Here is a 15,634-nt window from a genome sequence, read left to right as displayed (position 1 = left end):
GTCGCTCCAGCTAACAGGCTAAATTTCGCAACACTTGTTGAGCGTGCTAGCTTGAGTGCCAGGAGACACTTTCATAAAAAGTGAAATTATGAAATAAAAAGTGAGATAAAATAAAAGGGAGAGTTACCATTATGAAATAAAAACAGAGGTTTGAAAGAGTCATTTCTGGAATAAAACTTTGCATAATGGAAAAAATAATTAAGTCCAGTAAACCTTTTTATTATAAAATCAATATGATGAAAAACATTTTAATTCAATGAGCTGAGTTTCAGTAATTTCATTAATAATTTTTCAAACTGTTGGTTTATTTACTTATCTTATACAATTTATTCAATGTGATTTGTTTATTCCACAATAACTTGTTTATTTAGTATCTGTATCACTCTGTTGTTTTGTTGCCATCTAAATTAAAACCCATATTGATGTAGTATCCAACAGGGGGCAGTGTTAATCAAATCAGCCGCTCATCAGGTTTGAATCAAAATTGTTGCAGCGATCAAGACGGCTGAATGCCACACATGAGCGGAGTCACTTACTCCAGAGAGGAAATGAAAACTGGTTGTGTTTTTAATGGAATACCATCTGTTTCATTTTTCTCCTCAGGGTAAACACTGGAAACAATAATGCTATGTGGCTTCTGTTGTCATGTTAACTCTCTTCCTGTGCTTTATTTTCTTCCTTTGGTCACAGGTTGATTCAGTTTCTCCTGCAGGGCCAGTTACGTCTATCTCGGTGGAGTCCAGACATGGTAATCGATTAGCAGCAGAGCGGAAGAGACCAATGCTCTGTCCAGGACACTCAGCCATTCAGACACAGAACACATGCACGCACTCATGCTCACACTTATACTCTGCCAAAAAATATTCCTCTTAACAAGCCACGGTTTTTCATATTCACTCTAAAACCTTGTGTAAAATGACTGGAGAAATACTGCCAAAGGGAATGAGATAATTTGTTTCCAGCACAGTTTCACTTGTTCAGATGACAACATGTTGACACAAAGCAGAATAAGTTAGACTGTAATTATAGAAAAAAATAGTCTGATTCAAGGAAAGTGTTGAGCAGATTTATTTCCATTTAACACAAAGGGAATTATCTCATCCTACAGGCAGATTTTCATTTGTAAGAAAAGAACGATTTGAGCTTGAATATGAGGTTAAACTATTTGTAATGATGAATATTAGCAGTAGCATTACACTGCTTGACACACACTGCCTCTTCTCTCACCCACTTGCTCCCTATCTGTGCTTTCATCCCTCAGATTCCCATCTGTCGTTTTCCTTCTCTTTTGCCCTAAGGGTCTCGGCTCATCCTCCCTCCCTCCAGCTCCATTCCCCCTACACTACCTGCATCCTCTCTTACTGTGGCTTCAGTGCTTTTTACCTCAATATGTAACCCAATATCAGATCTATATTCCTGCTCTGCCTCCCTCCTGCTCCTCTTTCCAGGGAAGACCATCAATGTCCAAGCAGAGGGGTCAGGGTTCAATTAATTTAAACAAAAATGTAATGTGAATTCAATTAAACTAGGAAATACTGCAATTTGCATTCACATTCCTCCATTAATTCATATTTTTTCATTCACGCAGATTTTACCAAGCCACATTTATGACTCTGCAAAACATGATTATTTTCATTATCAATTATTCTGAGGATTATTTCTTTGATTAATTGCTTTGCATATAAAATATCACTAAAATGCTCATAACATTTTCTTTAAGTCCGAGGTGATGTCTGCATTCGATGATGCATAATTAATTACTATAGTTCTGACTGACACTGGTGGAAACGTAGACTGATTCACTGGATAGCACCAAGGTTGCGGGAGTCCTGAAAGAAACTAAAGCTAAATTTGTGGAAAAGGGGTATCAGTGGGAAAAGGTTTCAGGGTTTCATATTCTGAGGTAAGTACAGCTATTTAAATGAAAGAGCTGAATGTAAATGATACCCCATTGTATCTGGCTCACCTTCCTCAAGAGGGAAACCAGGTCCTTGGGCCAGGCCGGGCTGTACTGGACACTGACTGTACTGAAGAGCTGAAGCAAGGACTCCACAGAGTTACTAGCGTGGATGTCATAGGGCCTCTGGTATGGAAACGGGATGACAAAAAGAGGGAAAAATGGACAGATGAGATAGAGAAAAAGGAGGGAATAAATGGAGGAAGGTTGTTTTGCAACCTAATAATATAAACTCAAATCCCCACGATGCCTTACCCATCCACGCAGCACTTCGAAGATTGTCACCCCTAGTGACCACCAGTCTACTTCAAAGGCGTAGCCTGTTCCTCCACTTACAAAAGACTGGAAGATCTCTGGAGCTGAGAGCACAGAGAATCACTTTAGGAGCAGAAAAAGCACTTTTAAAACCACTGTCTAAACGTGGTAAAAAGTGTTGCTTTACAGAATGTGTTGACATTATGCAAAGCAACACTTGCCACTTTTTTATTTATTTTTTTTTATTGCAAAATGTCAACAGAAACTGTTCACGTTCCCACAGCTGTGCAGTGTAATCTCAAGACTAGATGGAACATGACATTTCTCCCTCATCTTTTCACAGATGAACACAAGATCTGTAATTTCTATCATTTAGTTCACACAAGTGCCTCTTTAGTGATGATGAGCAAGTAAAAATATGTTTAGAAGTCTAGCACCTTCAAGTAGAAGTATCTTATTTGAACACAGTGTATATCCGGTAAGGATATTTATTTGCACCAAGTAATCACACATTGTGACATGGTTGACAAGATGGATGTGATGCAGGTGTGAAGCAAAATTACCCATATAGGGCTTGGTTCCAGCTAAGGCTGTGGCTCTCTCTCCGTCCTTTATTATTGTTGCTATGTTGAAGTCTGTCAGGTGAGCGTGACCTGAAAAGAAGCAACCACAAAATCCATCAAAACTAAATACGTCTAAACTTTGGTATTTATAAATAAATGTCAGAAGAAATATTTCAATATGTAAGACGAAAATTAAATAAATGACAAAAAAAATCTGACATTTCAGTGGTTTTGTATGTCAGGCACAAATCCCTGACTCTTCTGACCTTGTTACTGTTGTGAACCATTAGTAGTCTTCAGGGTCATTTTTGTGTCCCACTTGTCACAATTGACTCAATCTCACTGCTGACTGTATACTGTGCACTTAAAAGGTTGCAGCTGTTAGGTGAGTTCCACTTTTCCCTGACCACACACTTAGAAACATGACTACACACTTACTGTACAGGTAGATGTCAGAACTTCAACTAAAAGGATGTTTCAGGCAAACAAATTATACAGTATGGATATATAACCTTTCTTCAGTGTAATTTAGATCAAGATCTCTTTTGCAAGAAAATCTGATTACAGCAGGAGAAATAAGGACAGCGATAAGATATACAGCCAGTTAGTCATACACAAGTACATTCAAATAACATCAGAAACAAAACCAGACATTTCTAAAAAGGTACAAAATGAAAAGTTAAAATTCAGTCCTTGGATTTGCTCTGATGGACAGCAGTTTGGGGTTGTAGAAGAGATGTAATATACTGTGGCAGCTTTTGTAGAAAACACGTATAAACTAAAATGATAGAGACTCATGGTGATTCAGAAATGACACAGTGGTAAACTGCATCAAGTTGAAGTTGGAATGAGCATCCCACAGTGGCAATTCTTGAGAATGAAACCATTTTGTCTCATCAGCATTCAGTCCAAGTCTGAGGATGTCTGAAGAACGTTAAAAGCATTCTGTAATCTAGACATGGCTTACGGTGGAGAGGAGCCATGTGCCAACAAGACTGTATCATCTGCATAAAAATGGACATCATAAATCTATGTTAGAGTAGATATATTGTTCATGTAGACTGCAAATAATAATGGACCGAGTAAAGAACCTTGTGGTACCCCTTGGTTATTAAAAGGTAGGTTTCTATATAAGACTATCAGTATTGTATAGATTGGCTGTCCTCCATCTGACAAATATTCCTGACACTGAAAAAGATATTCAGGCCTTGTTCACACTGCCAGCCCAAATCTGTTTTTCAGCATATCCAGACTGTATCCAGATTGATTTTAAAAAGTCTGGGCAGCAAAAAAACAAACAAAAACAAACATATGAAATGTAATCTCATGTGCTCAACTGAAATGCAATTCTAATTAAACATAAGAATGTGGACGTCAAATCCAGATTGACGAAAGTGCTGAGCAGAATCCATGCTACTACTAGCAACGCACTATGGAGGAAGACACGGAGGACAACAGTCCATGGGAAGGCGCAATTAAATTGAAATAAATAATAACAACAGTATGATTGTTTGGAGGGCAAAATTATGGACCTCCATTTGTCATGCTTTCGTGTTGAAAAGCTGTGTCACCAGCGTAGCTATATAGATTACATTGTTGCCACAGCAACATGTGCAGATAGGTTAGTGATGTACAGACACACAAATCTGATCTGATCACTTGCAAATAACAATGTGGTCTGATTTGCCTGCAGTATAAACAAAGCCTTTTTCCCTTCCTATCCAAGTAGACTAAAATAAATGCTGAGTGTTATTTAACCTGGGTCTGCTCCACACACGTACAAACACACACACGCACACACAAAGCAAACAGTTCATATACTTACCTTGCTCATCCAACAGGATATTGTCTGGCTTGACATCTCTAAAGGAGACAATGACAGACACACATATCAAAAAAGACCTTACTTCAGAAAAACAACCTAATTTTATACATTTGAAACCCTTACAGACATTGCAAATAAAAATCAGGTTTCCATCCAAATGCAGAGCAAATTGCAATCAAAGTAATATACATTTTCATACACTACTGTGATGAACATATTAGTAGTTAGCCGTGTCAAGATCTGTACAGCTGGTGGTGCTAATTCCCCAGTAAGGAGTTATAACACAATTGAAAGAGTGCCAGTAAAATGTAAAATGGTAAAAACAATGTCAAAAATGGAAATCAGTCCACACAGATTTGATGTTTTCATTTGTGTTTATTTTTTTTGTCTCTCCAGCTGAGGTTTTAGTCGACATTGAAGTTGCAGGCTTCATGTTTGTGATGATTTCTTCACTAAAGCTGTTGTCATTGCACTTTGTTGCATTTTGTTTTAATCAATATATCAACTTTTCCACCTTAGCCAACAAAAAATAATTTGTGATATTTCAACTTTTTTTCTAATTTGCAGCGTTTCCACTTTTTTTAAATGCCAGAATATTTATGCCCAAGTTAAAAATAGGTGGATGGAAACACTTATTGAATTGTTGCGTCTAGTAAAGCGTTTCAGATTTAGGGCATTTGCTAAGTGCCTAATTTGTTCCTATAATTCTCAGTTAAATCAGGCGGTTAGGTAGGGAAGACTGGTATTAGATGTGTACAGTAGATGTGGATGTGAAAGTCTGTAGGAGGTGTTTGTAGGCTGATGCATGTGTGAATTACTGTACATGTTGGTGCAACATGTTAAGTGTGTGTGTGTCAGTGAAAGAACGAGAGGAGGAATATTTTAATTTCCGGCATTTCAAACATTGCCAGAATGCATGAGAACACAACCATCATCGATCCCCCTGGAGACTCTTGCAGGTTTGTCTGCACATGCTTATTACACTGGGCACCCCTGCACCAGACAGACACACACTCACAGACATGCACACACACATATCTCGACATTTCCCAGTCCTTCCAAGCCCTCCACAGGCAATTAATGGAGCGCACACAGCTTATTTAATTTTGCCACACGTCACGCTGGTGTGGAGAATGCACACGGTCCACAGAGAGCATCCACACATCCCTTAGGACGCAACTGTTCGCTGTGGCTATGCGACGCTAAACTGATGCTAATATCATCTGCCAAAATTCTTGAGGGGAGTGGTGTAGGTGGGTCTGATCCAGCAGTACAAGGCTAGAGGGAAATACTTACATGTTCACAGGAGGAATCCTGATACGAGTGCCAGCTACAGCACTGTGCCGTTTTGTTTGATGTACAAAATTCACTTAACATTTTATTCGTTTTGCAGCAAGCACAGAAATCTCCCCCATGTGAGCAGTTTTAACATGTTGTCTGCATGATAAAGATAAATGAAGCAACCAGGCGGTCTGCGCAGAGAGGAAACACAAGAGAAGAGAGGAGAAAGGAAAAGGGACTCTCCACTTCTACTTCCCGTCTTCTCATAGGACCAATTTTACCTCCTTGGGCATGGTGGCAGCTTACTGTTGCTAGGAGACCGGAGACCCTTCTTCCTTCACTTGGTGCAACAAAATAATTGTATAGTATTCTCCTGTCAAAAACTTACAGGGTGGAACAAAATTGTAGAGCTGGGGATGGCCATGGATACCCAGGGATTGGATTACAGCTCTGAGAGCAGACACAATTGTGTCAAAGGCAGAACAGTTGATGTCAAGGAGACGATGGGAAAAAAAAAATTGAAAAAAAGATAAGCAGCATCTGTCACCTATCACTAATGGCAGTTCTGAAGTCTGACGTCTTTGCCAATTAGAGGGAAAAAAAGACACACCTGTCATGTAGTGAATGACTGACTCTTTGAAATTAGCATCACAAAGGCTTGTGATGTTAGGCTTCATAATGGAATTCATGACAATTATAACATTCTATGTAAACCTTTGTGGTAATACATGCAGGAGCACACACAAACAGCTTATTGTAAATACACCTATGTGGGTATACATGTGTGGAAGGAAATGTACATATAATAAATCTATTTTTAACACAATAATGTGTTTATTACTTACGTAGTAATGCTTGAATATTGCTTTTCATGAAAGTAATCATTTTGGTACATTCTGAAACATATACTTACTGGCTCTCTTGTTAGATGAGAAGATAGATACAACTATCAATGAGTCTTGATGGAGTCTCATCAAACGCAAAGAAGATGCCAGGCAACCAGTGAAGATTGCAAGAAGTTATTGCTCAAAGCCAAGAAAAAGACTGCGTTTAAAATTCGCCGTGCTATTTAGTATGCTAAAATAGTATGTGAGATTATTTTTAAGCAAGTCCAAAACCCCTTAGTATGAAACAGATAGTATGGGACTTGCATACTATTTCCAGTGAAATATTACAGTATGCACATACTGGACACTACACTGGCTTAAATATCCCACAATGCAGTGTGGTAGATTACAACGTTCATAACAGACAGTGAACAAGACAGCTCTGCAAGATCCATTTAAGTGCAAGTATGTAAGAAGTGTAAGAGTTCACTTTTCTAGGTATTACATGGTTTTATAATTGTTTTAATTACTGCTAGAGTGGAGAGTGTTTCCAAGCGACATGGAGGATCTCAGAAAGTGACATGATAATTTACTATTAACTAACACAAAAGTATGCTGAACATTGGTACATGTTTTGGGTATGTTGTGCATAGCAATTTTGAATGCAGCAATAGTTCAAGTTCAACTTGTTGTCTTTACACTTTTGTTGCCAAAATGTTGCTATTCACATGTTGTAAATCCTAAAAATGAAACTTAATTTCTTTTAAAAATCTTTTGTTCAGCACCGTATCTAATAACATATGAATAACCATTTAAAAAATGTAATGGTCAAACTCAGACCATTTTATTTGTGTAGTTCTTCAACGCGTTTTCAATGAAGGTTGATGACTGAAATGTTTATTTGAACCAACAAATTCTGAAATTCCATTGAGAAAAACAGATTTTTTTGTCTAACTCAGAGATATAGTAACACAAAAATACCAAAAATTAAATTTCTGAAAGATTCTAATCTATATTTTCGGTGAAGTGTAGTGTTGAGAGTGGGGACAGGCTGAAATACATTTTTTTCAGTTTTGTAGGTAGTTCATATTTTCTTATTATAAGGTTTCACATAATTTTTCTTCAAATTACAATCAGGACAAAGTGAAGGACACTTTGCTTGGTAATATAATGTATTATACAGATACTTTTCATGCATATTTATGCTTGTAATGTCCTGGGGACAGAAAAGGCACTGATTCAGATTATTATCCAGACTGAACAAAGAAGACATAACATGCTAATCAGAGAGCTTCAGAGTGGCTGGTGGTTGTATTTTTTTTACTTTTCGATAGAGCCAGGCAAGTCATTCCCCTGTTGCCTGTCATTATGCTAAACTAAGCTGAGATAATTGTCTTCTGGCTCCAACTTTATAGTTAACCCACAGACATGAGAGTGGTATTGATCCTCTAATTTAACTCTCAGCAAAACAGTGAATAAGTAAATTTCCCAAAATGTCAAACTACAGAATTACAATCATGCTTCTTTGTGTAGTTTCTATTTCTTCTATTTGTTTTTATTCTGTAAAACAGTTCAACACATTTGCAGGCAAGATGCTTCATATGTAATGTTTATATTGCTGTTGGTTGAAATGTGTAGGTATTCATAAACACAGGTGTAGGATGCTTCACTGTCCACAGACAGAAACACACACTCTCATTCACACACTGACAGTACACAGTTGTTTGAAGGCAGAAATGGAGCCCAAATGAGGTTTTGAACAAGGTTCAAACAGTTTTTCAGCCATCTGTGGCACTAAATCTGCAGTCTGCAGGGATCCGGCTCTTTCACTTACCGGACTGCACAGACGCTTACTGCTGTGCTCAGCATATTTGGACAAAAAGCTGCGGACAGCGAGTCCCACCCTGGTTTAAGATGATGGATGGTAACAATTACAAGAACAAACATTAGGGCTATCTTTATATGTGTGAGGAAGCGAAAATAAAAACAAGGATACCCAAACGCTTAGATAAGGTAATACCTTCAGCCCACACCAAGACTTATGGCATATTTTTGACCTTAACACTTTCTTTTATCTCTTCTTTTATGTTCCATTATATTACAATTACTGTTACTGTACAAGCTGATTTTGGACTTCTAAATAGAGGGTGATGAACACATTCTTCCTTATACTGTGATCATGAGATCGTGGATACAACAGTAGGGAAAAAGTCCTGTAAAAGAGAGACAATGTAGAGGGCACACTGTCCAAAAAAAAACATTACTAACCCTTTCCACTAGCCTTTCTAGGGAGCTGTAGGGCACTATGCACTCCTGTGGAAGAAAAATGTATTGTCATCTGAGCGGACCTGGTTCTAACCAGTGAGGTCAAAGTGAAAGCAGGTGAGATTAGTCAACAGTACAGGACGAAGGTGGGGGTAAACATATATATATCTATAGAGAGACGCTTGAGTCATGTTTACAGCCTAAAGAAGTGCATATGAAGCTAGTTGGAAAGGCACTGTGACTTTGTGCTTCTGATGAGTGCTTACACAAAAGAAAAAGCTTATTCCTTAGTTCCCTCTGGAACAGAGAGGAAATGATGCACTTTCACAAGTCATGACATTAAGAAAAAACACTTTACTTTTGCTTGAATTCATTTTGGTGTTTGAGTTCCAGCTGGAGGAGTAAGTTATTGCATTCATACATCACTGGCCATGGAAGCAGAACACAATGAAGGACAACTCTTGAATACTAAAAGTCACACACACAACCTTGAGTTGCTCTTTCAATGCAGGAAAAATTCTATGTTTTGAACTGAAATGAAGATTCAGTATGTTTGAAGAAACAAAATATAATGATGTAATGGGCTGACCCTGGTGCTTATAACACTAAAAAACACTTGAATAAGTGTATTTGGGAGTGTAACGTGTCTACCTCTCTCTGATCTGCTTTTTCTGAAGATTTTATCAAAACCCAGAAAATACGCCTGGTCCCACATTGGGACTGTCATTGTATTTAATGTGCGAGTCACTTTATTCAGTGTAAAACTTGAGACCTAAAAGAATTCATGTTACCATGACTTGTGTCAATGAGACAGATCAGCATGACAGAATTGTTGGTATTCATGGTCAAATTGTCTGGTCAAATGTATTTTTTTTTAATTTTAAAAAGGCCTATTCTTGGGACTGTTGCAGCCTGAAATACCCGATTTCAAGGCAGCTTTTCTTTAAAATTGCAATGCACGTTGCAAAATTTCTAAGTTGTTGTTTTTTTAAATGAAATTGCGGGGGCAGGTGAATATTGCAAAAATTACTTACTTACTTACTTAAATTACTATTAAAATAATCATTCAGTGTTTCCCACAGACTCACTTTCTATTTGTGATGTCAAATTTGGAGTAAAGTTGTGGTGATTGGACAAGTTACAAAGTTGCACAGAATTCCCTGGGATTAACTGAATTTGTGTTAACATTCTGGAGGAACTGAATCACTGACATAATGTAAAAGCAGTTGCTTATAGTAGCAAAGCCACAGGGTCCAAGAATGATCACCTCACTCTACAGTTTCCCCTCACCTCTGTGTAGCGTTTTCACAAATTTCAGTTTTGCAGATGTAATGTTATTGTTTTATATACTGTGCTGTTTCCAGATGCAGCAGGCAGCCGTTCAACAGTTTTAAAAAGTGACAATGACATTTTTCTCTCTAGGCAGTTGAGAGTGAAGACAGGCAAGACTACAGGAAAAATGTGTTTCTTAATAAATAGCCACAAAAGGAATGAAAGCTGCTGGACGCCATGAACTGAAGAAATGAAAAAGTTTAATGTGTACCTATGGATGATGTGCTGGCTCTGCAGGTAGTCCAACGCCAGTGTCATCTCACAGAGGTAGAGTTTGACAGCGTCCTCGCTGAACTGGACGCTCTGCTGCAGATGGTAGCGCAAATCTCCTCCCAGCAGGAGGTCCACCACCATGAACATGTCCTCCTCGTCCTGGAAGGAGTACCTGGGACCAGCGGGGGAGGACACAGTGCTCACTCACTGTCCAGTGTAGAAAGATAAAACATGCTATACAAACAAAAGCAAAGACTGAGCACACAAACACATACACAGAGGCTGGTATACTCTTGCAAGCAGCACACAAAGTACAATAGGTGTGCAAAGGTTACATGCTAAACATCTGCAGACACACGTGAATGTTTATAGAAACCCACACAAGGTCAAACACAGTCAAAGACCTTGAATATGTGCAGGACAACATGCCCTTTTCATGCATCTGTCTTGTACCTAAAAAAATACTTATGAATCAGCAACCTAAATGCATAATGCATATTTATGTATAAAACATTCATTGCTATTCTAATAACATGCAACTTATGTGAAGGAAATGCAAATAGGGAGGACGTGGTTGTCGAGATTAAAGCTTGAAAACTGCCTATCTTTGCATGATGTGACTTAATTGAAGGCTGCTCGTGGTCCGCTAAACATTTTTGTCAATCAGGCTTACTAATCATGCACATCAAATTAAAACACAGCCTCTCAGTGATCTGGGTGGGGATTTGTAACACTCCGCTCCACAATTTTTACCCCAGACGCTGAACAAAACATTAAGCCACACGGGTGAGCAAACTGTTTTTGTACAACAAAAATCTAATTTCTCATCTAAGAAAAGCCAGAATAATATCTTAATAGGCCCCCTATGTCAATTTGCAGAGAAGGAGGGGAAGCCAACCAAGTCTTAGCGGTTTGTTCTATCAGAACTCAGTTGAATGTGGTTGCTACTGAGCCAATTCTTTATTTTCCCATTAAAGCTCTGATACTGTGCCGATATTACTTCTTTTTATAGCTGCAGGTTCCATCTGTATCTTAAGGCCTGGCCCTCAACACTCAGGGGGGCATTTTGATTGGTCCTATTGAGGTGCAATTTCCTGCCTCTCTATAAGTGAGAAATGGGTCCAGTGTTTGCTGCGGAGGGAAAACCATTCCATCTCGTCCACAGATTGGTGGTTCTGCCACAGAAGAAAAACCCATTTGCTGTAGTGCTGGTTCTTTCTCTTCTCCTAAAACACGGCGTAGATTAATTGATGAAATGGCCCCGACTTTCATGTGATGGGATAGATAATGGGTGGAAAGCACACTTTACTAACTCAGTGAACACAAAAACAATACATAGCTTTGTATTACCATCAAAAAAAGTTTTCTGAACAAGACTCCCACATTTCCCCTTTCTCATTACACACCCTGCCACCACTGCGACGTAGCATGCACTCAATACGAAATGACAGTCAAGCCACCTACATCAGACACAGTAAACTAACCTGCCCCGACCCTTCAAAGATCATCCACACTGTTAAAACACAGAGCAACCTCGGCAGATGGCTGGCCCCAGGATGTTGTTGCCATTGGCAGGGATTCCTCACTGTCACCTTTTTATCACCTCATTGTCACAGTCTGATTCCCAGTATCCAGTTGACAGATGAGTTTCCTCTGAGGCGGCACTCGCTATCTCAGTGTTCCACAAAACGGTCTCCCCATTCCATTGCTGAAATATCTGGGCTCCTAAGAGAAAGACTGCAGCGGCTCGCTCTGGTTGTCACTCCCTTCCCCGCTTTCGCTGAGGTGACAAGGAGATGTCAGATATGGGCCGACAACTGGAGCATATGAAAGCTCCAGCGCTGACAAGCCTTGTCACCTTTAAGACTCCCACCAAGGATGGGACAGGGGAGAAACACAAGCTATTTTATTCCCCATTTTTGGGAGCACTTTGCTCCAAATAAAAACAATGCAAAGTCCACCAATCTGACAGTTCTTGAATCACATAAAGGACTCCTCTGCAGTCTGGGAGTGGAAAAGAATACTGGTTAAACAATAAAAGAGGAGAAAGTGACAAATACAGTTTTAGTTGAAGGACAATTGTTTGGAAAGATTATTTTAAGAAATCCCTCTATTCGTTTTCTGGCACTTATTCAAGTCTTGGTTCTGATGGCAGAAGGTTATAGAGGTCAGTTTGCTTCAGACAATTTCTGTGACTTTCTGAAAGCCAACATCTGACGCCCACTTCACTTAGTAATTGCCCAGATGTCCGGAAGTGAGAGCTTTGAACATTTTTCTCAAGCTCCTTTTTTTCCTTCTTCTCTGTACAACTTCTCGCTTTTCGTGTGTACAACCAAGAGCAAAACCATGAAGCGAATGCTCTTATCCCCATTTATAGGGGTCATTCTGTCTCATCCCTCCTCAAGATGGCAAACTTTATACCCCGTGATTCAGAACAGGTATTATCTCTGTTGTCCTTTAGCAGGAAGCCTGGACTCTTTTGCTTAAGGCCGGAGTGTGCTAGAAACCAACTTGTTCGCACAGCATGTCGTCTGACTATGTCAATTTGCCACTTCCTCAAGCATGTTCCTGGGGGATCCCAAGGTTTTCCTTAACCAGATAAGATATACAATCCATCCAGCATCTCATGGTCTCATGGTCTATCCTTGGGTCTCCTTCCAGGTGTACATGCCTGGAATACCTTTACAAGGAAGAATTCTAATCAGATGCCAGAACCACCTCCACTGGCTCCTTTTAACATGAAGGAACAGCTACATTGTGGGTTAGGAAAGATGATTTCAGACGCTGGTATTCAAGGACATATGTACTTTAAGGGAATAGTATACACTGGGGATGACATGGAGGAAGAGAGATGAAATGTGACAGGTTGTTATCTAAATGTAAGCTGATGATTTTGTCAGCATTTGGCAGACAATAAGATCAAATGCATAAAACAGATATTTGCATTTCCATCAATCATCTGCGTCATGCATGGAAAAGGAAGAGATCACATATGGCTTCCTCTGTTGTGCTGATGTTTGATGGATACAGAACTACGCTGTAGCCAAGAACAACTCAATCAAGCCCAAGACAGGTCCAAGACCAGGTGCAGTTGAGTCTGAGTCAAGACTAAGTCCAGAGCAAATCACGTCCTGTTTAAGAAACCAGTTTTAATTATTGTGGAATCTGCGTCCATTTTGCCATCACACGTTGGCTAAGGGATGTAGTTAGTGACTTCCTGTTAGTGATGTTGCTGCTACTGGTCTGTGATGGCGAGTGCTGAGCTCAGAGCGAGTGCTGCTTGCAAAATTGGTGCAGTGCTAGAGAGCAAGAGGCAGAGGGAGAGGTTTTTTTTTTCCACACATCATGTTGGTAGGATCAGGCAACGTTCTGTACAACTCATCCTGAATCAGCAGCCAGGAACAACTTGAACAATTTTCAATAGCTGAGCCTGAGACAAAGAAAGGCACGAGACTCAGTCAAGTGGTCTTGAGACTGGACTTGAGACCAAGAGTGGACTCCAGTACTACAGCCCTGATGAAGAATTTTTGTTTTGTATCTCCTGAGGAGTTAACGAGCACTAGTCACATACATCACTCAATCTGCTTGCCCGTTAGTTTTGCCTTACCAAATTCAAAATGCATCCTTGAGTAGAGGCCAATATTCACTACTCTTTTCAGTTTTTATGTTTGTTTTCAACAATTGATTGAAAGAAATATGTCTTTTTAGCTGATAAATGCTCCACTATATTCACCAGCTAGTTGCTAACTTTCTCTATCTGCTGTGTGGTGCTTGGCAGAAAGTGTACAGTTGGTTTAACAGAGCTTATTTGTTGAAACGTGGTTGATAAGAGCAGTGAGTCTGAACCAAATGGTAAAACTGTGGGCTGTAAAACCAAAACAATGAGCTGAAGAAGATTTTACGCTCCATAGAGCTGAGGGGAACTGCAGTTAATTTTTTCAGTGGATTTGTCACTATGTACGACACCTTTCACATTACACACAGCCATTTAATCCACTGTCAATATAAAAATACCGACTTGCGCAGCTTGAACTATTTTATATGAATGGTACAGAGAGCTTCACACACTGGGACACTGTAATGGGTCAATGTAATGTTTTACCACTAATCTCATTTAATGTGCCCTCTGTTGCTCCTCACACTGAAAAATGAGCACAATTTATTGAGTGGTGCTTTACAATGAGCACACAGGAGTTGCGGGTCAAACCCTCGAGTGTGAGTGAATGCCTGGCAGTAATCTAGCGTCTGGGGAGAGCAGTTATTGTCCAAAACCAGGAGGAGGCCATGTGGAAAGGCCAGGACAGGACTGGGCTGGGCTGCGACAGTCACAGCGACTAAGAGAGGAAGGTTAGCCGGCTGGAAGGAGTACAAGGAACAGGCTGAAATAATCAGGCCACAATGACAAACGAGCCCAGGGAGGCAGGGAGGAGAGAGGGAAAAAGAGGGAAGCGGAAGAGGAGAAGAGTTTTGATGAAAAAGCGACAGAGAAACAAGAGCTTGTGATTCTGTTGGCTCGAGTTGGTCTGCAAAGTTTCAATGGCCTACATAAAGTTGATGATAGAGATGGGCTGGCTGGAATTGGCTGCATGTCTCAATCACAAGACACTCGCATGCTCCTCTGCGGACTCCAGCAACAATGGTGTGAGTGAACGCTGCCTTTCCTCTCAGTGGCCTTCAAACGCTCGCCTTAAGACACAACACCTTCACTGGCCTGCTTTCACAAGGTGCACTTTCAATGCCATGCCCTACAAAAAAAAGTTCTTCTTTAAAAGTAGTGTGAGGAGCAGTTTAGGTAAAAGTCCTAAATCCTTCAAGGCCGCAAATCCAGGGCAAAATAATCTGTGGATGCACAATGCTATATTAAAGACACAGACTCCTGTGCTTTTGGAAATGATCCCATATTTCGCCTTTTATGAGGATGATTTAAGGCTAAGCCCCCTCACAGGGCTTGTTATATCTGCTGACCGGGGGTGTAGAGGCTAATTTGTTCCACATTCTCCTAAGGCCTTGTTCCATACAGGCCTGAAATCAATATTCCTAATGGACACTGAACAGGACACAGCACATCCATCCTCACCACTCCTCTTGCTCGCTTTCTGACTCTGATGAAGGGATG

At 39.9% G+C, this 15,634-nt stretch overlaps 1 protein-coding gene across 1 annotated transcript in view; it reads right to left on the bottom strand.

The window, feature by feature from the left end:
- The window catches only part of LOC125903573 (serine/threonine-protein kinase 32C-like), a 90,724-nt gene that overhangs the window by 10,268 nt on the left and 64,822 nt on the right, over positions 1–15,634 (bottom strand). Inside the window, exons 4-8 of the mRNA XM_049600567.1 lie at positions 10,517–10,690; positions 4,601–4,638; positions 2,776–2,865; positions 2,213–2,316; positions 1,967–2,083 (exon numbers count right to left, since the gene is read on the bottom strand). Coding sequence (XP_049456524.1) covers positions 1,967–2,083; positions 2,213–2,316; positions 2,776–2,865; positions 4,601–4,638; positions 10,517–10,690 — 523 coding nt within the window. The remainder of the gene's footprint in view (positions 1–1,966; positions 2,084–2,212; positions 2,317–2,775; positions 2,866–4,600; positions 4,639–10,516; positions 10,691–15,634) is intronic.

Source organism: Epinephelus fuscoguttatus, linkage group LG16 (genome assembly GCF_011397635.1).
Source record: "Epinephelus fuscoguttatus linkage group LG16, E.fuscoguttatus.final_Chr_v1".
NCBI lineage: Eukaryota > Metazoa > Chordata > Actinopteri > Perciformes > Serranidae > Epinephelus > Epinephelus fuscoguttatus.
The sequence above is the reverse complement of the archived record's forward strand: the minus strand, read 5'-3'. Positions and strand labels throughout refer to the sequence as shown.